Source organism: Coturnix japonica, chromosome 3 (genome assembly GCF_054131305.1).
Source record: "Coturnix japonica strain WE chromosome 3, WE-NBRP24, whole genome shotgun sequence".
Lineage (NCBI taxonomy): Eukaryota > Metazoa > Chordata > Aves > Galliformes > Phasianidae > Coturnix > Coturnix japonica.
In genome coordinates, this window is record NC_140665.1 from 49692477 (window position 1) to 49716781 (window position 24305).

Below are 24305 nucleotides of genomic sequence, written 5' to 3' on the forward strand. Positions count from 1 at the left end.
ACTACAGTGTTGTCTAGAAAAACATAGAAAATGTGCTTTAGAACACTCAAGGAGAGCACAGCATTCCCTTGTTACAGAAAGAAATGTGATTGAACAGTTGTTTGTTTTTCTTTTTAATAAATGCCACCTACGCTGGTCTTTATGCAATACTGAAGTCAGCAGAACACAGCAGAGTGAATAAAATCCAATCTCCCACCTTGTCTTGCCATCTCAGTCCCCTGTGCCTACACAAATACTGTAGCCCTGCTGCAAGCCAGCCCCAGCTCCAGTTTTTTGTGGCTTACTGGTGATCTGGAAGCAAGGGCTCTGTTGACATTTCAGGAACAAGCTATTGTTGCAAGGGAGCTTGTTTGCATTTCTGAATGCCGGGCTGCTGTGGAGGATTGGAGAGTGATCCTGCGAAGTTGGTTGAGTCCTGCATTTTGATCACAGCAACCCCAGGCAACTACAGACTTCTTGGGAAGAAGTGGCTGGAAAGCTGCCTGATGGAAAGGGACCTTGGCGTTCTGATGGACAGCTGGAATATGAGCCAGCAGTGTGCCCAGGTGGCCAAGAAGGCCAATGGCATCCTGGCTTGTATCAGGAATGGTGTGGTGAGCAGGACTAGGGAAGTCATCCTGCCCCTGTACTCAGCATTGGTGAGCCTTCACCTCGAGTACTGTGTTCAGTTTTGGGCACCTCAGTACAGAAAGGACACTGAGGTGCTGGAGCAGGTTCCAGGAAGGGCAACAAGGCTTGTGAAGGGCTTGGAGAATGTGCGCTATGAGGAGAGACTGAAGGAACTGGGGCTGTTTAGTCTGGGGAAAAGGAGGCTGAGGGGAGACCTTATTGCTCTCTTCCAATACCTGACAAGTGCTTACAGTGAGAGCAGGGTTGGTCTCTTCTCACTGGTGGCAGGCTATTGGCAGGTCAGCTGTTGTTTCTGCTTTAGAAGAGGAATAAATCTTGGCTTACTTTTATCCTTTCTTACTAACCTAATTTAGCAGGATGACATTGCTTCCATAAGAGGCCAATTTGAGTGAATCGAACAGTTTCTTCCAGGCAGAACCAGCATTTTCAGAACAATTGTTATGTCACCGCTTAATTACTTTGTCAGTTTAGAGAGGGTGAACATTTTAGAGAGGTTGAAATCATTGTGTGTACTAAAGTTTGTGGCGTTGTTCTCAAGCTTCGAAATTTATCCTTGAGTTTTGGGGCCCTTGAGTTCAGCTGCTTCATGGTCTCAGCCTCTCCTTCACAACTGTGAGAAATGGAATAGTTTCTAACAGTGTTTGAGGTTGTCATCCAACATTGCATACTCTGTTTTGTGACCAAAAAGAAGTGAATCTTGAGAACTGGTAATACAGAATCTTTCTGAACAGTTGAACGCAGACAGCTTCAGCAGAAACCTCTGTAGGCTCAATAACTTTAAAATTCTCAATTAGTTTGAAAAACCTGCAGCAAAGAATGTCCTTAATTTCACAAATGACCAGTGTTCTATCTTTCCTTGAATCAAATCCAGTGAAAAATGTATGTTCACCCCAGGGGCGAAATTTGTTTTTGAGTAGTGCTGTGACAGATAGCTCATTGCACTTCATGAACTAAGAGGGAGAAATGTAATCTGGTACAGGGGAGGGTGGATATGTATAAATATTGTGGATTATTATGCAATTTTACTCACTTACCTATAGTCAAAAGGAACTCAGAAATGTAAATAGCCAAGGATGATGTGCTTGTGGTTTGCTTTTCTTTCCTGAAGCAAAGATGCTGTCCTCTGCTGGAGCCCTGTCAGCATTGCACATGACAGAAGGAAATGAAATAGCTGTGTCCTCCTGTAACCCTTCTGTAACTATCGCCTTCTAGGTGACACTCGGCTGCACTTTCTGGTCCTGGTGACGGGCTGTACGTCGGTGGGAAAAATCCTGGACGCTGAAGTTTACAAAATTACTGCAACAGATTTCTGTCCTCTCCAGGAAGAAACAAAGGAAGAGGAACGTGTAACTGCCCTGAGGAAAATACTGAACTCTGGGATGTTCTATTTCTCCTGGCCTAATGCAGGCTCAAACCTTGACCTGACTGTGCGAGCTCAGAAGCAGGGTGATAACCACTATGAATCTGGTAACTCGTTCTTCTGGTTAGTACTGCATGTTTGTACCCAAGTCTTTTGTCAGTCCCATCTGTATGTTACAGGTCAAACATCCTCAGTGAGAAAGGAACATGTGTGTTCCAGATGTGCCACCTTCCATTGTCACATCCTTTTACATGACCTGTGGCCTCAGTGAATTCATTGTAAAGCAGGGTCAAGAAAGTAACTTTCATTTAATTAAAATAAATCCGAGAGTGAAATGCAATTCTAATAACTGGAAATGTCTTAAACCTTATTTCTGTTGTGTTTTAGTTGTTCAAAGAAGTCCTTCTCTGCAAGTTATGAATAGCTTCCCCTGCAGTAATAATGTGCTTTAAAAGTTATCTGACAGTAACCTCCACTTGAACTTTTCATAAATCACATAATCTGTGCTGACATATCTTATGTCTTGCAAATGTATGAGTTTAGAGACTGTAGTTTAATCCTTCAATAAAGTGCCATAGTTTTTGTGCTGAAAGCATCAATACTAGTATGTTTGCAGCTCAGTGTAAGTGTTGCATAGAAGGAGACTCCAGTGATCAACTGCTCTGCAATTCTTATTGTGCCTATAATGTACAGTATTTCTTGTTGAAAATATCAGTTGATAGGAAAGGAAAACACAAGTGCTGGGTTTTATATCAGGTGGGTGGGTTCACCATGAAGACAGACTTTCTTTGCAAGTTCTGTCAGTGTTGGTTTATGACTTTGGTTTTTGTTTTGTTTTAAACAGAAAGATACATAGGAAGTATAGTTGTACTGGAGATAAATGAGGTTGCGGCCTAAAGTAGGTGAATATAAAATAGGCAAAACAATTCATAATGGGTGATAAACATGAGAGAATGGTCCATTCAGGCTGAATAGTCTTTCTAGCTATGATGTTATTTCAAATGATAAGGTTTAGAGTTGCTATTTTCACTCAGAAGGGAGATATGTAAAACTTGCTTTCGACTTTGCCAATGATGCAAAGTCAAAAGAGCTCAAAAAGCTCTCCAAGCACGTCAAGTCTGATACATGGTACAAATGAGCTGTGTTCCAGTGTAGAAACTCCAAGGGTGGGAGTATCTCCTAGTTAAAAAATAAATCAACTTTTAAAGTAACCCTTTTTTACCTGTATCATTTTTTGAAGCTCTTGGAAAATGAGTGTTTGAACCTTTCTTCTGAATATTCTTTGCTGTTTCTGGCTAATCCAGTGGTAGCCCATGAAGGGGTTCCACTGTAGAACAGGGATGAATGGTATCGGCATCACATTTAGCACCAAAAGATGCTCCAAAGAAAATTTATCTTTAGGCATTTATGTTATATGAGAAATGTTTAAAAAGCGTCAGACAAGCTTAATTATGAGCAGTGCAACTCGTCTGTTAATTGAACTGCAACAACAACAAAAAAAGTACTAGAATTTGCCTCAGCCCTCACTTAAACTTCATCTTTGAGTAGAGCTAGGAAGAGAGAGTGGAAGGGATACCACGGATTGCTTTAGAGCTGCTTTTTCAGTTACATGCTAGTTTAAAAATGTAAGGTTGACTTGCACCTTTTCAGAGAGATGTTGTACTCCAGAAGAATTATCCTTTAGGGTTTTTCTATAGGTGCAGTAATTCTTGAAGAGATCTGCTTTGGAGCAATAAGTGTTCACATGAGGGATTTTTTTCTGCCTTCGTCTGTGATGGAAGTCACATATTGAAAAATGGAATAAGGAGAAGTTCACAATAGAAGAGACTAGCGTCACTGTTAACCAGGCATGACAGGTTTCTTGGGTTGTTGATCTTAAAATAAATTGAAGGTCAAAACAGCCACTCTTCTAAATTTTAACAGGACTTTTTGTGACATCCCCATTACAGGTCCGGTTTCTGCTCAGAGTTTTCCTGAAAATCTTGATGGGTTTCATCCCATAGTGTTTAAGGTCTAGGCAGCACTGTTCAAAAAGTAATTAGTTTAACAGCTCTGTAATTTAAGAAAAAGTCTGCTCAATATTTATGTATTTCTTGAGCTAGAAGAGGCAACATTTGCATCTGAATTTATAAGCCAGAGGGGCAGGGTACTTGTGACAGTATCTTTACTATTAAAATTTGATATGTTGTTTTTACTGTACCCAGTACACAAGGATTTCCTCCTGATATTTCCTCATTTTATATAAGGTGAAACTGCAACAGAAAAGGGAACACAAAATATAAATTGCTCAAGTTAGTGATTGTTGTGTGATGGGATCCCTATGACTGCCTTACTTTATTGGGTAACGTTTATGTATGTTGTTGAACTTTGCAGGAACCAACTATTGCATGTTCCCTTCAGACACCACCAGGTGAACTGCTCTGACTGGTTGCTGAAAGTGATCTGTGGTGTAGTGGACATTCGCACTGTTTATGCTTCCCACAAGAAAGCAAAAGCCTGCCTTATCTCTCGGATCAGCTGTGAGCGAGCCGGTGCCCGGTTTCACATTCGAGGGGTCAATGATGATGGACACGTGTCTAACTTTGTTGAGACAGAGCAGGTAAGTGAATGTATCCAATAGCCTTGAATAATTCAGTCCGCTACTTTAACTGGGGCAGAGTTTCCAAGAATTAAAGGAGTTCAGCAAGTTCTTCTTGATGAATATTTAAAATATTATTCTTCATAGATCTATTTATTAGATCTATACCCATACAGTAACAGTAATGTTACCCATTAAACATTACTTTACAATCTATTGTCTCTTTGCATTTCTGGTTTTTCCATATTTTTGATTATCTTTTTTCCTGAATGTGAAAGCAACAGTCACTTGATACTGCGGTGAAGTATAGACATTGGTTTTTGAAAACTCAGAGAGCTGTGTGTGCTAATTTGTGTGAAACCAGCATGTTTAACAAGAAGGTTTTCAATTGCATGCAACTTGCTTAGCATTTGATGCGATGTCTGTGTACAGGTATTAAACAAAAGGATGTTTTAAAATCTATTCAGGAGTAAATGTTGTGTGGTTTTTTTTTTAATGCATTCTGGGTATGTTTTAAAGTAGTCTTAAATTCATCATACTTCCCATGCTAGATAACATTTGATAAAACTAGTTAGAAAGAGTTATTACAAAGCAATAGTCTCTGTGCTTCCTTTTTCTTTCATTCTTTTTAAGTATCCCAGTTAGTCCTTACTACCAGGTTTGCTGAAACAGCCATTGAAAGTCTCCTGCACTACAGCAGTATAGCTAGTACTGCACTGAAGTAAAAGGATTCTGTCAGGGATGCTGTGAGTGATTTTCAGCACGGACTGGAGGAGCTGATGTTTGCTTCTGGCTCTTGAGGAAGACCCCTAGAATCATATAAATTTCTATAAATGTGTGTATTAGCATGTAAAGTTACTCCTACTTGTTTTGAATTGAAGCTGTATTATCTTTCTGCAGTAAGTTTTTCAGCTTTAAATGAGGTAGATTACTAATTACCTGCCTCATGGGGCTTTTGTCTCACTCACAGTTGAGGACATTTATAAAAGGGTAAGTATTGTTACGATTGCTGTACTGTGGTGAAGAGGAACTCCCACTGCTTAAATATATCACACTGGTCGGAAGGAAACTGCCCAGCAAAGGAGCTGTGGTCACTAGTAGTAAAGTCATCTTTGACTACTAAAGAAAACAAAGCAAAAACACAATCTTCTCACAGTTAGGCAAATTCCAGTACAGCTCATTTTGGAACAGACTTTACTTTATGTGCCCCTTTGCTTTATGGGGCTGCTCTCTCCAGTGAGAGATGGATAATACAGCTTTTGTAAATATGCAGTAGAAACCTTATTTCCAGCTGATGCTGAGAGGAATTACATGAGTGAAGTGTGTTCAAGAGGCTCATTTGATTGACACTGCAAAGCAAAATAATAGGCTATTGGTTTTACTGTACTTGCTACTTTGAAAATGAAGAAAAAGCATTGGTCCCTGAAGAACCTGAAATCTTTACCAGCTGAAATGAATGCTTTCCTTTTTGAATCAAAACTGAAATTACTAGGAGTCAGAAATATTGTACTTAAAATACAGAAATGGATGTCTCCATAAGTGGAATAGATATACAGCTGGCAGTAGTTCTCAGCAAAGAACAAGTATCCATTCATAAAGCTTACTTCAATGATGTTCATAATATAAGACTGGTGGCACCCTTCTGCATGACATAGTTGAGTTTCTAGCTTTGCCTTCAGCTTTTCAAGGTTTATAGCTATAAGACTATGCTTGACTACTCAAGATGGTGTCCCAACACACAAGTGTCTACACTTGAGCACTGTATTTCCTCATGACATTGACATTGTGTGACTGTTGCAGCTTACTCAGTTCTGTCATTTGTGTTACCCACTACATGATATAGGCTTGCATTCTGACACCTGTTTGCCTAAAATCCAGCAGTCCTTTAAGATGTTGCCTTGATTTTACAGCTTTATGATCTTCCCCCGATTCTGCTTAAGTACACATGTAAAGCTACCTTAGATGTGACGGTTACGTGTTGCTTAGCTGAAAGGCCTGGAAGAGTCACAGGCTGGTATTGCCTAGTCTTCCTGTGATGTTTAATCCCCCTGAAATTCTCATAACATGCACAGTATTATATACATAACTTTCTGCTCAGTGGTCAAAGTTCTTATTTAGGATGTGGCTCTTTGCTTACATCTCTTCCCAGTTTGGCCGCATTTTTCAGTAGCCTGTCTGAAGTAGCTTGTCAGTGCATTGAGTAATGCAGATAGGTCTGCTCACTGAAAAGTGGAATTTTCCTCTAGGACTTGGAAACAGAAAGAGGGACATATGCCATTTTATGTAATAACTTGATCTACTCTTTTAGTTGAGTGTCTTCTCATGAGCATTCATGCAAAGTATATTACTCAGGATTTGAAGAAAGTTCTCTTGCTGAGACGCAAAGGAAATGTTGGAGAAGGTTGTCAGCTTTCATTCAAATTGGTCTCACGTTCGTGGCACTACAGTTAACAGTTGTTTAATTATAGGGAATGCTTCTGCTATTCTGCTCACTGGTTGGGTCAAAAGTTACTCTTCTATTTAATTATATTTTTGGATTAGATTGTGTTGCACATTATTAGCCTGAAAAATAAGATTGCCTTTAAATCTCAGCAGAAAGCCTAGGGATTGGTTCCTGGTGATCTGCAAAACAACAGTTGCTTACTAATGCTTCCCTTGGCTGGGGCCAGGGCAAGTTCTTTGCAGGAGCTGCTGTGCTTTGTTGCGGTTAGCCAGGGGTTGCTGTGAAGTGGGAGGACTGAAGGCTTTTGATAGCTTTGCGATTGGTTAAGCAAAAGAGCAAGGGTAAAATTGTTGCAGGATGAAAGGCTCTAGTAAGTTGAAAATTATAATAAGGACTTGAAGTTTTAAAGGATTATGGTTTTGTTTTTAAAGAAGAAAAGAAGTTGGCTGTTGCTAATGGTGATAAACACTAGTTCTACCAAAATGAGCATCCTAAAAAAGCAAAGCTGGGCTAACCACTGAGATGCCTGAGATCCAGTTCAAGCTGGCATCCACTTACTGTTAGGAAGGAAGAGTCCAAGAAAAAACTCTCTCCTACTTTCATAGTAGACTACTGACTAATTCCTTATGAGGTAATATCTTGGCTGAATAACATTTTATTTCCATTTGCTGCAGCCTTTACGGTATAATGGCATGCTTGCTCTGTACTATCATGGATAAGTAGCACCCTACGATTTTGAAAAGCCAGGACTTTCCCTCCCTTAATTGGAATTGCTTCTAACATTTTTCTGTTTTTTGAAGAGGGAGAAACATTTAGCCTTATCTCCAGGCAGCTCTTTTATGCATGGATGGTATGCTTGTGTCTCCCACTGTGCTAGCCTTGTGGCATTTTAGCTCTGCAATGAGTCATTTCTGTGGGCTCACTGAACTGCTGTGACTCACAGTGTTTGAGAAGAAGGGGAGGAAAGTTAAATATCTCGTTTACTTTTGCTTTTCAAAACCACACGCACACAGCAAAAACAAACAAACAACAACAGTTAATCCTCAAGTAGAGTTTTAAAATCAGTCAGTTTCCCAGTGATAGTTTAAATGATATGTTTTTGCTTTGCTGGTATCTGTTTGATAGGTATCCGTTGGGAACAAAGTTTGCTTTGTCAGGATTTCTCCTTCCTTGTCACCCTTTCTACCTCATGTAGCAATCTGCTGAAGCTGAGGCCGTATCACATTCTTTTAATTCTTCTCTGCTGATAATGTTGAGAAGAAAGCATGCTTTCCTCATTCAGTTTGTGTGCTCATCACTGCTTACATTTCAGCTCCTCCCTCAGATATTCTCCACAGACTGAGGGTGAACTCTTAATGTCTTAGTATCTAACTTTGGGGAACAACTCTGATTTGCCAAAGATAAACAAATGGTTTCAATTGTTTTCCCTTTCACAGAACTGTTCAGCGAAGTGTCTAATATGGAAACCTTGACGAGGCATTAGAAGGAAATGCCATGAATTTGGATTGATGTTCCCTTTATTCCATTTAAGAAAAAATATTGGACACCAATGAAGAAAAATGATCCCTATTTCACAATATCTCCTGGGCTATTTTGGATAGCTCTCCAGGCTAGGAATGGATGCAATCATGTGGTTAATTTATTTTTTGGATACCGTATTACTGTGGCCACAGGCAGGGCAGAGAGGATTGTTTTGGCAAGTATATTATTGCCTCTTGTTGGTCTGAGTTAAAGGGACTCCTAGAGAGGTACATTTCGGCCATCTGTTACCTGTGCTTTTTGTGAGTGGTGTGACAGAGATGGAGATCCCAGAAAAAAGCCACATTGGAATCCATTTTGTCATTAACTGTGTATGAATTTCTTGAGTATGTGATGAATTTTATCCTTGGAAGTTGTGACTGGATAATTATTTCCTTCTAACGAAGCTGAGCAGGAGATAGAGTTTAGTGCATAAATTATTCACTAAGTGATAAATAGGAGAAGCATGATGGGATTAGAACACCAGCTAGTTAAAGTAGGTGCTTGTTTCTTGTTCAAAGCCAATAAGCAGTACCTGTACAACAACTTTTGCTGTGTACCAAAAGGTCTCGGATTGGAGAGTCAAGGTCTGGCTGTATGCAACTGAAGCAAAAGCGTGAGATTGTTGCCCTCTTGAACTGTCAGCACTATCACCCTTGATCCCAGAGTTGGAGAAAGTAACCACAAAAAGAAACTAAACTGCAGTCAAAATAAACACATGGTATTTTCTAACACCAGATGTCAAAGGACACGAGATCTTATTAGCAAGTCAAAAAGTCCTCCATGTGGATTACGTATCCAGTTACTATTATGATGTCTGATTGGAAACTTGGAAATATATCTCAAAATCCATTCAGCTAAATAGGTTGGATTTGTTTATGGGCCAGACCTTTTGAGAATCAAGCAGTCATCCTTGAGTGTTTTGAAAATTTGACAGAAATGAATGTCCTCCTTGGGACAAGTAATCAACAGCATGTTGTGGGTATGGAGGTAAGGCTCCACAACGGTCTAGTTCTCTGAAGCCTGACAAAGTCATCGTAGCATTAGCTGCACATATCATCCCTAACAGCAAAGTGTTATCCCAAATGTAGCTGATAATTGTTGCACGGCAGGAGGAACAAGTGGTCTTCTTGGATGTATTTCTTGTCCATGAATTAGAAGACAGGTAAATTCTGGAAATAAAGCACTTTTTCAAAAGGAACAGCTTTTTATCTTACATTGTTCATCTTTCGTGTGCTGCCTTAGAAGAAGAGAAATGGGTCTAAGAGTGCACAGGGCAACAGAGTCAAAACCAAAATGACAAAAAAAAGCAGGACAGATAAGTGCTTGTAGAAAACATTATACTGTAAACAAAAAAATGATTCAGACTTCAAAGAATAAGAGAAAAGAAATTCTGTACTTATCTATTTGTAAATGCTGGAACTGTATAAGCAGCAAAGTTAGAGTTTTTTGTTTGTAATTGTAATTTTAACAATTTATTATTGTCATTTCACCAGTGCTTATTTAAGTAAGTTTAAGTAATACGTCTTAATGTAGTGTGTATAGGTGTCTGGCCCGCTGCAGCCAAGTGGCCAAGAAGGCCGATGGCATCCTGCCTTCTCTCAGAAATAGTGGTGGAGTCACCATCCCTGGAGACATTCCCAGAAACACTTAGGTGTTGTACTAAGGGATGTGGTTTAGTGGGGAAATGGTAGAGGGAGGTGGACAGTTGGACTGGGTGTCTTTTCCAGCCATGGTTGTTGTGTGCTTCTGTGATATCAGGTGCATGTGATGTAGGTGGTGAAAACTTTTTCGGACTGTGCCGTTGTTGTATGCCAACACGGTGGCAGCAATAATGTGGGAGGCTGCAGAAGTAACAGTGATGGATGGAGTGTCTAGCTTGTTCAAACAGTATGATGAAAGTGTCTAAATCTTCCTCCCTATCAGCTCATGTCACAGCCTCAGCTGTGGAGAAATTGTTTAGTGTCTCAAAGAGAAAAGCTTTCTTCCCCACTTGTATGTAGCAGTATCTCATGTATTTGAAGTAGGCATTCCTCTTCTCAGGAGAAGATATTGAGTGAGAACCCCCCTACCCCCATGCCATTCTGTGGTTTTACCTGTGGGAAGTGGGATGGAAAAACCACCTTAACCCTCAAGGCAGGTGTGCATGAGTTGTAAGGAAAAAGGGGGTTCCTGTAGAACAAATGCCTGGTTCACTTTCTGCTGGGCAGTTCCCCAGACCAAGAAGGTAGTGTAGTTGTATTACAGAGGCTGATAATGAGCACTGTGGTTTGTATTCATGAGAAGTCCAAAGAAGGGCAACAAGGCTTGTGAAGGGCTTGGAGAATATGCCCTTCGAGGAGAGACTGAAGGAACTGGGGCTGTTTAGTCTGGGCAAGAGGAGGCTGAGGGGAGACCTTATTGCTCTCTTCCTATACCTGAAAGGTGCTTACAGCAAGAGTGGGGTTGGTCTCTTCTCACTGGTGACAGGTGATAGGACGAGTGGAAATGGCCTCAAGTTGCGTCAGGTTAATTTAGGCTGGATATCAGGAAAAACTTCTTTACAGAAGGGGTAGTTAAGTACTGCAATAGGCTCCCCATGGAGGTGGTTGAGTCACCATCCCTGGATGTGTTTTAAAACTGTTTGGATGTGGTGCTCAGAGACATGATTTAGCAGAGGGTTGTTAGAGTTAGGGTAGTATGGTTAGATTGTGGTTAGACTTGATGATCTCTAAGGTCTTTTCCAACCTGAGTAATTCTATGATTCTATGATTACATCCATTCCTGAACTGGGAAGTCAACTTTGAAGTTGCTTACTTAGAAAGTCTGCTGGCAGGAATGTTCTTGCCACTGTTATTGTTAAGGTCAAGGGATGTGCATAGGTGAAGGCAATGTAAAGATTGTGGGTCATAGTGGTGAATAATGAAGGATAATGAATACTGCTGAAATTTAGGGAAGGTTTACTCGGTAGTAATGCCTAATCAAATTGTTACAGTCTGTTTTGGAAGGAATGACTGGCAGTAACTGAGAGTTACCCTCCCATTCATTAAAAAAAATATGAGGTCTTTTTACAACTCACTGACAGCTTTGAAGAAAATAATTTTAGATTCATCTGGGTCACGAGATTGTGGTGAAAGGATTGAAAAAGACCACAGAATTGCTGTAGAGAACGGAATGCTGAGCCCCCCGTAACCAAAAAGCAAAAAGAAATGTGCTAATGTGGAGAACTTTCTTGTGAGTGACCTGTACTGAAGAGGACATGCTCCCAGTTCAAAAATGGAATTTGAATTTGAATTTCTAAAAGCTATGTGGCAATTTGCATAAAAATACCAAATTATTTAAAATGCTTTATCATCATGGTTCCTGACAAAGGATCACCACATCAGGCTATGGGCATCATGTTTGCATGACAGGAATGATCCACAAATAATTTTCTGAGCATATTTTTTTGTTTCAGTTTTCCAAATGACAGCTTAATAGAGCAGAAAATAGAAGAGGCAACAGTGAACAGAAAATGTAAATAATAATATAAGCAAACATCTGTTAACTCTTACGTCAAATCACTGGTGAATGGAAGCACAAGCAGAAAAAAAATCTGTTAGTGCAGAAAGGTAGAAATGTCTGGTCAGTATTTTTATACTGTTTTTGGCATAATGAAGGCAGGTTGTATGCTCAGGTTCTATAAACTGTGATGGAATATTTTCTATTTAAACTGTAGCTCAGGTAGATGTTAAACTGCAGCACTTAAAGTTAGAATTACTACTGTTTCTAATCAGTGAGTCTAGAGAATTTGCAGCTGAGACGTTTTGAGAAGAGCTAATCAAAGAGATACTTGCAACTGTCGAGATTTCATTATGGAAACTGGGATGTTCCAGAAGATTGCAGGAAATGGGGTTCTCTGCAATAAGTTGTTTGAGAGGCCAAATTGTACTTCATGTGAAGCTTTGTCTGTAATCATCGTCACCAAATGGTAATGTTTTATTTCAACTCATTGCTGATCTTGTCACATTTTGAAGTGAGCCAGTCTTGACTCTTTTCATAGATTCAGGAATCCTTGCTTAGCATGAGTCAGAATAATACTGAGTCTGTCAGTGGAGCAATGCAAATTTACTTACTTTAGACTGGATCCTCTGGGTCCTTGGCTGTGTGTGAAAAGATGATTGGGTATTTATAAGTCTCTGACTCATCTTTGACAGCATGTCACAGGAAATGAAGTGGGATGATCATGGAGCTAGGAGCTGGACTCCTTTGAAGCTGGTTCTTTGTGTCTGTGATTTCTTCTGAGCACAGAATTTCCAAGAAAGGTACACAAATGTGTTGCCATGGTAATTAATTCTTGCACTCAGGTAATGGGCAACATTTAGAAAACTTCACTGGGAGCTCATGTGTCCTGAAGCTGAGGTAGACCTTGCAAAGAGCCTTCAATCAGCAACATACTAATATGAAGTACCTGCCCTTTCTTCCTGAAGTTGTACTAGGGTGACATGCAAGATAGAAGGGCATTTAGTTTATTGCTTTAAGGCTAAAAACATGCCATTTTGCAGTGCGTCAGAGCTAGCCATCATTCTTGGCCACTTAAGCCTTTCATCTTAGCAAAATGGGGATCATTTTGAGGGCACTACAGAAATATTGTAAAGGTTATCTAAATAAAACCGGTGACAGAATATGGAAATATCTACTTCTCTGATGTATGCTTTTTTTCGCATGTGGAACTGTATATTGGTGGTGAGGTCGAGGTTCAGGTAAGTGAAGGTGCTTCACCTGAGCCACCCACACAGAACATCTAGTGGCAAATCCAGTAGCAAAAAATCACATTGAAGTGGTATGGTAATTCATTTTCATGCTCTTTTCTGGTTTGGGGGGCTAGCAGCCTGCTGGCAGCAGTTGTGCTAAATGATACAACGCAGTTAAAGAGGCAGCTACCTGGGTGACCTGTGTGGATACCATTCCTCTGCAGGGCTGCAAAAGGCTCGTTGTAATGCATGAGATAACAGAGATGCATATCATGTGTCACACATGGAAAACAGCCAGGATTCCGCTGCTAAGTATAGGCTGGGGAGAGAGCTGGGTTTCGCACAGTTGCTCTCTGTGGTCATACCCTGCCTGAAGATAGTACCTTTTGTGCTAAGTTAATGTATAATGTGAGCTTTGCATAGAGGCTGATGGAGGGGGAAGCTAAAGGGGGAAATCAATCTTTGTATTTCACACAAATTTGATTAGAAGTCAGTTTGGTAGCAGTGGTCATAACAAATATGCAGCAGGAGTTTGAGGTCTGGTCTGGGAATGCAGTGGAGAGTCTGGAGTCTCTGTCTGCTTGAAGAGAAATAGGTAACGTGCTGTCTTGGAATGGGAGTGGCAAAGCTGTTGGTTTCACTGAGATTTATTTGAACACTGACAAGGCATGACATGCAGTGCAATAAGAAATAGTAAATAAAGCAATGGATAAGCCTGGCCAACACCTGACATTACCCATCACCAGTCACAAGGAGCAATGACATTGTGCAGTTAAATTTTGTGTGTGTGAAAGAGAGGGAGAGCATGTCCTGGTCTTCCTGAGTTTCTGCACCGGTAGATCAAATCCATCTTTGTTGTGGATGAAAGATTCCATCTGCCTTGCCAGTGGTACTGTTTTAAATTCCCTCTTATTTCTGGTGAGTAATGAACTGAATCTGCTCTGAGTACATGAAAGCAAATACGCTGTACTTTGTTCCACTGCCTGTGAGACTATGGAAAAGTGGCTGAGCAGTAAGGGGATACGGTGAGATACGCTGTTTACTTTTTTCACCCTTTGTGTTCAGGTCTCAGACACATTTGATGAAGGAGTCACAGACGGATAGCTCTAATCGGAGAACTCCTTACATTTCTTTTGTTTTTGCAGACAATTTACTTGGACGACGATGTCTCTTCCTTTGTGCAGATCAGAGGTTCTGTTCCTCTGTTTTGGGAGCAACCAGGGCTTCAGGTAAACAAATAAATCGAAAAGCCTATCTTACTTCTCTTTCTACTTCTAAAATATAAGTTTAACTGTTTTTTTTCATTCTATGAAAATGCTGAGCTTTTGCTTTTTAGGTTTACTTTATAGGAAATTGTTTTTCCCTGTTTATCTAAATACGAATGACAAACAGACTATACAGCTACAACAGCTGTAGTTACTGAAGTTCAGCATTTTCACATGCTCATGTGCCTCTGCTGGAAAGTTTCTGTAAGGGATTATGTCCTGATGTCCTAAACTGATGGCTACAGCCATGTCTTTATAATGCTTTCTATTTGTTTTGGAATAACCTTTTGTTCTGAACTGTCCAGTTCTCAGGACCACCTGGATAAAACTGGAGTCTCTAGGGATACTATCAGCTCTATAGGAGCACTTTACCTTCAAAGTATAATGTATAGCCTGTTTGGTAGGTTTCAGTCAAACAGTAGCCATTATCTCACCTGACCTTCTGCAAGGCAAAGATGTAGGGCTTCATTAGGATATTAATGCATCAAGCCTAGCGGGTTATGCATGTGTTACAGTTAGAAGCTCAGCTAAGAATCATCCTACCGTTCCTCTCTGAGCAGAGGGATAAGCAACTAAGCATGTGCATGCACATTCATTCTTAGGTGTTAGTGGAGAGATGTCACATATGTTTTTTAAACTATTTATTTATTTATTTATTTTTAAGATTCTTCAACAATCATTTGATACATCTTTATCTTTGGAAGTAGCACCTAAAAACCAGTTTGAATTCACCTGTTGGTGGATACTAATTACTCTTATTCCTTGGACATGTGTGTGTTGGTGCTGGTGTTGGGAAGGCTTGCATAAATCAACCTTAGGAAAATAATGAAAGGTGATGATGTACACGCAGCAATATATGACTTCATAAATAATTAGCAGTGCAGATTTATGGCACAAGATTTGATTCATCATATTTCATAGAATCTTAGGACGGTTTGCGTTGGAAGTGATCCTTAAGATCATCTAGTACCAACCCCACTGCTATAGGCAGGGGCCAGGTTACCCTCTAGCAGAGGTTGCCCCAAACCCCATCCAGCCTGGCCTTGAATGTTTCTACAGCTTCTCCAGACAACCTGTTGCAGTGTCTCACCATCCTCACAGTGGAGAATTTCTTCCTAATATCTAGTCTAAATCTACCCTCTCCCAGTTTAAAGCCATTTCCCCTTGTCCTGTTGCTACATTCCCATATAAAATGTTCCTCCCCAGTCCACAGAGCTAGCATATCTGTATCCTTTTATGAAGGATGAAGGGCAGGAAAAGTAATAGGCATGCAGCATATTCATGTGATGCAGCGTGGGATATCTGTTAGAGGAATTTGGCAAGGGAAAGTGATTTATTTGGTTATAGAAAGATGCGTAGAAGATATCCCTTTGCTTAATAATATTCTTTTTACTTGTAATTGTAAATGTTGTCTGATAAAAGCTGTGGCTTTTGTATTAAGGATATTATGTGTGTGGGTATGTGAAGACTGTTAAGGGTATCTGGTGCTGTTAAAGAGATGCTTTTATTTTAAGGAAAAAGGGAGACATCCAGTGATTTACAGATAATTTCTTTTTTCTTTCCAATATTTCATTTTAGGTGGGTTCCCATCATCTAAGGCTTAACAGAGGTCTAGAAGCTAATGCTCCTGCTTTTGACAGGTAAGCTTCATTCAGCTTTGGCAGTAACAGAGTAGCACGGCATTTAACCAAGATTCCATAACTTTGTCTTCCCAGTATATCATTAGAGATGCAAAACACCCCTCCTATGAGGTTGCCAGTCCCCTAAGTGTTGCAGGATTGTTATATGTTTATCTCATTTATTCACTTATTTTTGTGATTTTTCCTCTGTTTTTATTAGTAATTGAAACAATTTGGTCTCCTAGCTTGATTCTGGAATAGCTGTGAAATGCTGAGTGGTGTGCCAAAGAAAGACCTGTGTTCCCCTATGTAACATTTCAATAAATCTGAATTTACTGTACTCATAGCATGTGTTCTTTACCTCTGGAACTCAAGCAATTAAGAATTTACACCACTTCCTAACCATTCTGGATCTGCTTTTCTTGGTGTTGTACTGCTATACTGAAACAACATCATCTTATTCTGTCACAACCAATGTTGTATGATGCTGTTGTACTGATGGTCTTTTATGTTACCCAGTCCTATGTCCTGCTGTTGCCACTGAATGATGGCTCAGTAATGCTGGGCAGTTCCTGTTGAAGTGTAGAATGTTTTCCTCCCTGGTCATCTTTTCTGTGCAGCTTCTAGGCTGAGAGCCAAGAATTGGGAACACACATTGGACAATATTAAAGCTAACAAAAGATCTGGGACCTGCTTCCTAAAATGCTGTTTTATGTTCAATATAAAGTAATGTGTTCTTTAAGTTCGTATTTGCACAACTTGCACTTCAGTTTTTGATTGCAAGGAAGCTGAAGAAGATATCTGTAGCTGCTGTGGCTGAACCCTGCTATATGGAACAACCAGTGCTCTACTTCTGTGTTTTGGAAAATTAAAAAAAAGGTAGTAAGCAGTATTACATGGTTTTGTTATGGTTACTTTTGCTGTAGGCATATGATGCTTCTGAAGGAGCAGTATGGAAAACAAGTGATTGTTAACTTGTTGGGAAGCAGAGGAGGAGAGGAGGTGCTCAACAGAGCTTTCAAGGTAAAAGCAATGCATTTTATTTTTATTCTTTTGTTAAACCACTAACTTCCTGAGCCTCCATGTTTTGTTTCTCTTCTGGGCAAGTATGTCAAGAATGCTGGATCTGAATATGTTCTTTTTTTACTAGATACTCTGAGAATTACAATTTTCAGTCTCTGTGACTTGATTTTCAGAACTGTCTTCTTGCTTATTTCCTCACATCATTACTCTTTTAAACCAGAATTTAAATATAACAGTGTCCTAATGGTTCTAAGAGTAGTTCATATTTGCAAAAATGAATGCTGGGCAGCTTTGTCCAAAGTATGTAGACAACAGTGCAGTTACTATATTCTTCCAGGTGCCTCATCAGGTTGTCAGAACTGCTTTTGGGCCAGTACCTTACTCTAGCTTACTAAGACAAAGATTTGGTTGCTTTGATTGTAATGAGGAATAGCTTTTTACCACTAATTGTGGTGGGAGTTAATTGTCAGAGCACAAGATGACAGTCTGCCTTATAGAGAGAGGTTTTCCTTCTCCCTAAATATGTCCCTAGACACCGCTAATGCATCTGGGTTGCCTTTTCAGGACCTGGAAGTTTAAAGCTGCCCTGTGTTTTAATCTGGAATGATATTTTCATGGCCAGTTTTTAAAAACAAATGTGTACTTGAACCTGGAGATTATCACTGGGTGGGATTTGTGGCAAGTTGTTGCTTGCATTAGCCTGGAGATTGATGGGAGCCTGCCTGTGAAGTGCTCCTTGCTTCAGAAATCAGATATAGACCCTTGGGAGTATGTATTACAAATAATTGTATGAAGAATGTTTTAAGCACACATCTATAGTGTTACGTGTATTTATCATTATTGAAGAATGATACAACAGTTCTGAGTTCAAATACTTATTCTGAAAGTAAGCACCTCTCTACAGGAAGGATACGCTTGAGATAAGGAGCATTTTAATGGCAGTTTTTCTGTGGGATCTTTTCTCTCCAGAAGTGCTGGGGGAGGGATTGACTTCCCCAGTCTAAAATGACAAAGTGAAGGTCTTCCTCTGTATGGAATATGATTACAGCAATTGCAACTGAAGTTAGTGTGACAGTGACAAAAGAAGTCAGGTCCTAGCTTCTGATTTCAGCATTTTACTGCATTTCTGCTTGACACAGCTAAATCTCTATAGCCTCTTGTTTTGTTTTTTTTTCTCTTTACAATATTTGTTATAGTTTGTTTTGTTGGGATGTAGCTGTAAGATATGAAAACTTAAATGTTCAAATATAAAGATATAAACCTGACTATCCTTGTAAATTCTGATATTTTATCTATACCTGTGTTCGTGGAGATAGCATTCTGGTCGGTATGATACAGTGAGAAATTAAATCAGAAATAGGACATCCAACTGAAAACAGCCACCTCTTGGTCTTTTCTTTACCTCTGTATTTTAACAAATGAATCATTAGAAATAATATGTAGTTAGATTTTAGTCCAATGACTTTAAAGGGCTCAGATTAAAAATAAACTGTGGGAGAATGGTCAGGAATGAGGGCTTTTCTCCTTTCCTGTCATTAGTTTCTTTGTTTCTTCATCTTCTCTTCTGTGCATGTATTTTTTTTCCTCTTCTCCCAAAGGTTACTGCAACCTTTACAAGTTCTCTCTGAGTTGGCTCAGAATATTCTTGTTGTAGTCACTGCCATGGCTACTGGGTTTGCTTGATCAGAATGTCTGCTCTACCATTAGTTTGTGCAATTGGAGCAAACAAAAAACTGTAAATCACTGTCTTCTCCTGTTATACAACCAAACTGTTATCAAACCAAAAATCTTTTGTATTGAAGTACTTTTCCCAGTAATGCTGTTCCTCTCACAAACATGCTTTGTAACAGATATAGCTATGTTTACAGCAAAGGCAGTGCTGTAATGAAGACAACAATTTACACTGAGGCTGTGAGTAAATGGCAGCCTCAGGTGTGCCATCAGTGCCAATGGCTCTGGTGTAAAATACCAAGTGTTTCAACTTCTATAACAATGTAATGAAATATATTGCTTTTTCTCCTCTAAACTTCATACAATCCCTTTAAATTTGTTTACAGAAGGAAGATTTAATTACTAACTTGATACAGTTATACTAGTATGACTCCTGCATATAGGCTTCTAATGTAAAAAATAACAGTGTTTTTTTGTGTTCAGTTTGTATCATAATATAAGTAGAATAAAGCATCCCTTTCCTGACATGACTGTGTCCAAAAGCAAAGGGAATAGACAAAGGTTTATGTAATTAAGTTAATAAAACAATTATCTCTACCTTTGCCGTGAAAAGCAGGACATATTATAGTTGTATCTATTCTAGAGATGTTAATGAGATTTGTGGCAATTTTGGAAATGCATATGAGGTCATGGAAATGGGAAATGAAATAATGAGGCTATTTGTGTCCCTTCTTTCACTTCTGTTGTTTGCCACAAAATTTTATACTATGTTTCCTGGGATATCACTTGTCTCTTACTTCCTTCTCAGCCACACTCCACTTAAAATTAGGGCCACATTTTTTCTTCGTGTTTAAAGAAGCATTGCAAAATACACTTGTTCATGTACTTTAAGCAGCTCTGGGCATTTTCACGTCACAGTCCTAATCCTGAATTTGCCCAAAGCATTGATGTTGTTGTGATAAGGTAGCAGGCCTCTGCTGCTGGGCTGTCACTAGCCAGAGTGCTAGTGTTGAGATACACTTTGCAGCCATAGTTTGATATTTGCTGAAGGAAAATTGGGGTATAGCAATCCAGTTCAGTTTTGGAAAAGAAAACAGAGAACTTTCATTACTGTTTTCACATCTGGCATTTCAAACTTCCATGTGAACTTCTCAAAACTGTGGTTTACAAACAATGAAAAACATGCTGGTTTCAGTCCTTATGCTGTGACTTGAACAGGATTTGTTTTCCTTTCAATTTCTAAACAGAAATTGCTATGGGCCTCTTCCCATGCTGAAGACACTCCCATGATAAACTTTGACTACCACCAATTTGCAAAAGGTGGGAAAACTGAAAAACTGGAAAATTTACTGAGACCTCAACTGAAATTGCACTGGGAGGACTTTGGCGTCTTTGCAAAGGGCAACAATGTAAGTCCACGGTGAGTGTCCCTGCCCCCATGTCCCAGCATAGCCAGGCACCAACCCTCCTAACCTTCCCAAGTTCATCGCTGTGTTTGGACCATGGGCATGTGTGACCATCTCGAAATACAGATTTGAAACAAAGTGTAGTCTTGGTACTACAAGATCATTTGGGTTAAATACCTCTCCTTGGTTTAGAATTTGGAAAATTACCAACACATGGATTTGCAAGCACTGTGTTGGAGACATAGTCAGGTAATTAGATACGTAATGGAATACACTGTGCACAGTGTGCTTGCACTGTCAAAATGTGGGCGGGTATATTCAAGCTGAATATTTGACAATCTTGTTCAATCAACCCGTGATTAGATGTTATTTTTAAAATATACCTTTCTTCCTCCCTCCTCTTGTGTTTAATTACTAAAGCCTGCAGACAGGTACTTTTCGAATGAATTGTTTGGACTGCCTGGATCGTACTAACAGCGTACAGTCCTTCATTGCACTGGAGGTAAGTTTATCAAAGGACCTTTCACAGATGTCCATGCTGCATACGTTGTCTGTTGCACAGGAAAGAAGAGAAAGGGGACATAAGCCTCACTGATACAAGTCTTTCTTGCTAGCTCTGTGTTATAGAATGGTGCTAGCTGTAATAACTAAACTGGGAAGAAAAGGCAAAATACATTCAAGAAGAGTGATTTTATTTTATTTTATTTTTCCCTTCCTCCTCCATACCCAGATCCTGCTTACACAACTGGAGATCCTTGGGTTGAACTCTAGATCTATAGTTGAGCGCTTTGTGGAATCGTACAAAGCAATGTGGACTCTCAATGGTCACAATCTGAGCAAAGTGTTCACTGGCAGCCGTGCCCTTGAAGGAAAGCACAAGGTAAAGAAAAGCAGCAAAGCTGTAGTGACTGTAAAGAAAGGTGTCTGATTTACAACTCGTTGCCTCTTGTGCTGATGATCTTGGTCTGATGTAGGTTGGGAAGCTCAAGGATGGAGCCCGCTCTGTCTCTCGTACCATTCAGTCAAATTTTTTTGATTCAGTAAAGCAGGAAGCCATCAAGCTGCTTCTCATGGGTGACTTCTTCAGTGAGGAATATGCAGACAAGGGAAAGATGCTCATGGATAACACTGCTCTGCTGGGTAAGGCCAGCATAAACCCTTCCTGTTTCTTTTCTGCCTGGTTTTGACTGTCATTTATAAGCAATTGCATCATTTTATAGAAAAACTACTCTTGCACATGTGTTGTTTAAAACACTTCTTTTTCAAACTACTGTCTGTTTTAATTTCATTGTGCTTATTTCTCATATTTTATTTTGGACTTCCAGTGTGTTTATCTGCTGTTTGATGATATTCTTTGATAGCTGAGAGGAGATCGACTGAAAGGGAAGGTTTTTAGGGCTGTATTCCCGGTTTGGTCACTTTGTCCTGGGGAAGTCTCTTGAGCTCAACATTTTTATCTGCTTATTTTAAGTCTGCAGTCTGTGTGTGCTCTTAGCCATTTGGGTCTTAAAGGCACATTTATGCTGATTTGTTCTCTGCTTTACTCTGATAGTCCGTAACAACATATACATAGCTGTTTGCACCCATCTAGAATCAACCAACCTAGTTCTCTCTGAGAAAAAACGCATGTGCAGAATACAGGATAACCTGCTCCCACAAGCAGTGTCACATTGCCAGTTTGCTCCAGAGACTTACTGGATTTTAACAGGGTAGATATGAGCCATTCAGCTCCGCTGCAGTCCTGAGGGTGTCCCCTTATGGACTACAAGGACAGTGTAGATACCTTCTCTGCATCTGACTACTGGCTATTGAGAAGCTGAAAATTAAGGTTATTACAGCTACTCACATGAAAAAACATGCACTCTTAATTGTCTATACTCATCAAAAATAATGAAAGTAGCAGTTTCCTCTAAGGACTTCTGACTAGGCTAGAGAGCTGTGACAGTGCTAGTTTTGAAGACACGATATAGGACTCTGTGCTATTTTCTACCTTTCCCTCATCTAAATTTGTTAGGGCTTGGATTTAAGTCATGATTTGTGGCATACTCGGTGCAAGCAAAACTGAAAAGATAAAGGGAGGAGAAAAGAATTCTTTCAGTGTTACTTGAAGTTCTAGAAAACATATGCTGGAAGTGATTGACTGACTTCTTACAAGTACAGCTGCTTTTGTAAGATGCTTGGAGTCTGGAAGAGAAATTGATAGCATCAGCTTCAATAACCTTACAGCTATTGCCACTGCTACTGGAGTTATTCTTTATCTTTTGCATTTTTGCTACTAGGGTGCTGTCATTATTTCATGGTGACTTACATGTCACTGCTCTCTGGATCTTTTCTCTGCTTTTATGGCACATTTTTGTTTTACGTGCTCTCTTTCTCTCTCTTCTCTTCCATCAGTAACTCCAAGTATTCTGAAGGCCATGTCAGAGCGTCAGTTTGAATTCACAAGCTTCAAGCGTGTTCGTGTTGCCATGGGGACCTGGAATGTGAATGGAGGGAAGCAGTTTCGAAGCAACATCCTTGGTACCAGTGAGCTGACAGACTGGTTGCTGGATTCTCCAAAGCTCTCTGGAGTTTCTGAATTTCAGGGTAAGACTTTAGAGAAAAAAAATGCATTTTGGTATTGCAATAGGTATTGCATTTCTAGGATCTGCAAGTCAGAACACCGGGTTTGACTAGCTGTTCCTTTCAGAGTCAGTGCATCATCCTGAAGGGCATTTTCTGCCAAACCTAAAGGATGTACTCAGCCCCATTTTAGACCTCTACAGCCTATTCTGCATGCCACGTTTTCTTTTGTTCCTTGGTTTCTCCATTCTTGGTTCTTTATTTTGGGTAGAAACTTCATGCTTAGGTGTTCCTGGAATGTATCCTTGTTCTTCATCTTGCCTTTCCTTAGCTGTATAAAAAGTTACTGTGTTTCTGGCTTGCTTAAGTTAGCCACTGAATTCCATATCTATTGAACAAAGTCAGTTACAGTAATTTATTTCCAGATTTTATTCAGAAAAATGAGAAGTGAATGTTCTGTCTTTTGAAAAATGAGTGTTTGCAAAGATATGGCAAAATCTGTGCTTTTGTTGTTACAATGGAATATATAACCTTCTGCTGGTATCGCAGAGATATTTATGTTCCTGCCCTTCAAGCTCAGGAATTAATTCCTCAGATCCTTGGCTACTTACATAAGCTGTCCTATTTGAACTTGTCCTGGTTTCAGAGACAGAACTCTTAGCTCTTGAGTGTATGGATTTGCAGTTCAGTGCAGACAACAATATTCTGAACAGCTTGGGTGAGTGCTTGGTCCAGTCTCGTTCAGAAGCAGTTTATCTGTATTGGCAAATGGCTGTTCCCATGATATTAAAATTTGATGAGAGCCTGTTATTTGCTGTTCCTGCCAGACTTTCACCTAAATAAACTGGAGGAACAGGACTAATTGGTATTGGCAGTCAGAATGTGGAATGTATAAGTAGCTTCTGAAATGGAGCTATGTTAATATGCAGAGCTTGGGTATGACCACCAAAAGGAAACTTATTTCCACTGACATGGATATGTCAGTACATTGCCTGCATAAGTAGTTATGTGCTCAAAATTATGAATGGGAAATAAGTAGTTAATGTGACAGTGCCTGTCAGTAAGTATCTTGTTCTAGTTTAATGCTTATGTCTACAGAGAGTAACACTATATTTCACTTCTCTTTACATTCTTATTTTCTGAGACAGGTCTGACGTAGGTTCATGTGGTTTTCTACTATCTAGGTCTTCATGCTCAATTAAGTGGCAGTTTAAACAAATAAACAAAGCTGGAAAAAACAAAATGAAAATCCAGCCCTTTAAACAATGGGCGGACCTGATGAGTGAACAGAAGTACTTCATACTATCATAGGAGAGAATTTGATCCTTGACGTTTCACTAGGGTTATATTCACACAGTTGAATGAAGGAAAGCAGTCTCTGTGCTCTAGAGTGACCTAATCTGTGAAGAACTTTGAAGTCTTCCATAGAGTAGCAGATAAATTTATTAAATACATTGAGAGGGAAGGGACAGTATATAGGGACTGTGTATAGACAGTAAGTTCAGATGGACTTTTAGT

The 24305-nt window shown here is 39.7% G+C and overlaps 1 protein-coding gene across 7 annotated transcripts in view; it reads left to right on the forward strand.

Annotated features, from left to right (window-relative positions):
- SYNJ2 (synaptojanin 2) overlaps positions 1–24305 on the forward strand; it is a 57758-nt gene that overhangs the window by 14061 nt on the left and 19392 nt on the right. Inside the window, exons 3-12 of one of the 7 annotated variants that reach the window (XM_015858301.3) lie at positions 1843–2113; positions 4364–4589; positions 14387–14470; positions 16085–16146; positions 17052–17148; positions 20067–20239; positions 20646–20727; positions 20956–21105; positions 21200–21365; positions 22620–22811. In XM_015858301.3, coding sequence (XP_015713787.2) covers positions 1843–2113; positions 4364–4589; positions 14387–14470; positions 16085–16146; positions 17052–17148; positions 20067–20239; positions 20646–20727; positions 20956–21105; positions 21200–21365; positions 22620–22811 — 1503 coding nt within the window. Of the gene's footprint in view, positions 1–1842; positions 2114–4363; positions 4590–14037; positions 14160–14386; positions 14471–16084; positions 16147–17051; positions 17149–20066; positions 20240–20645; positions 20728–20955; positions 21106–21199; positions 21366–22619; positions 22812–24305 lie in introns of those variants that run through there. The other 6 variants (XM_015858304.2, XM_085543481.1, XM_085543479.1 and 3 more) reach the window with 6 other exon arrangements.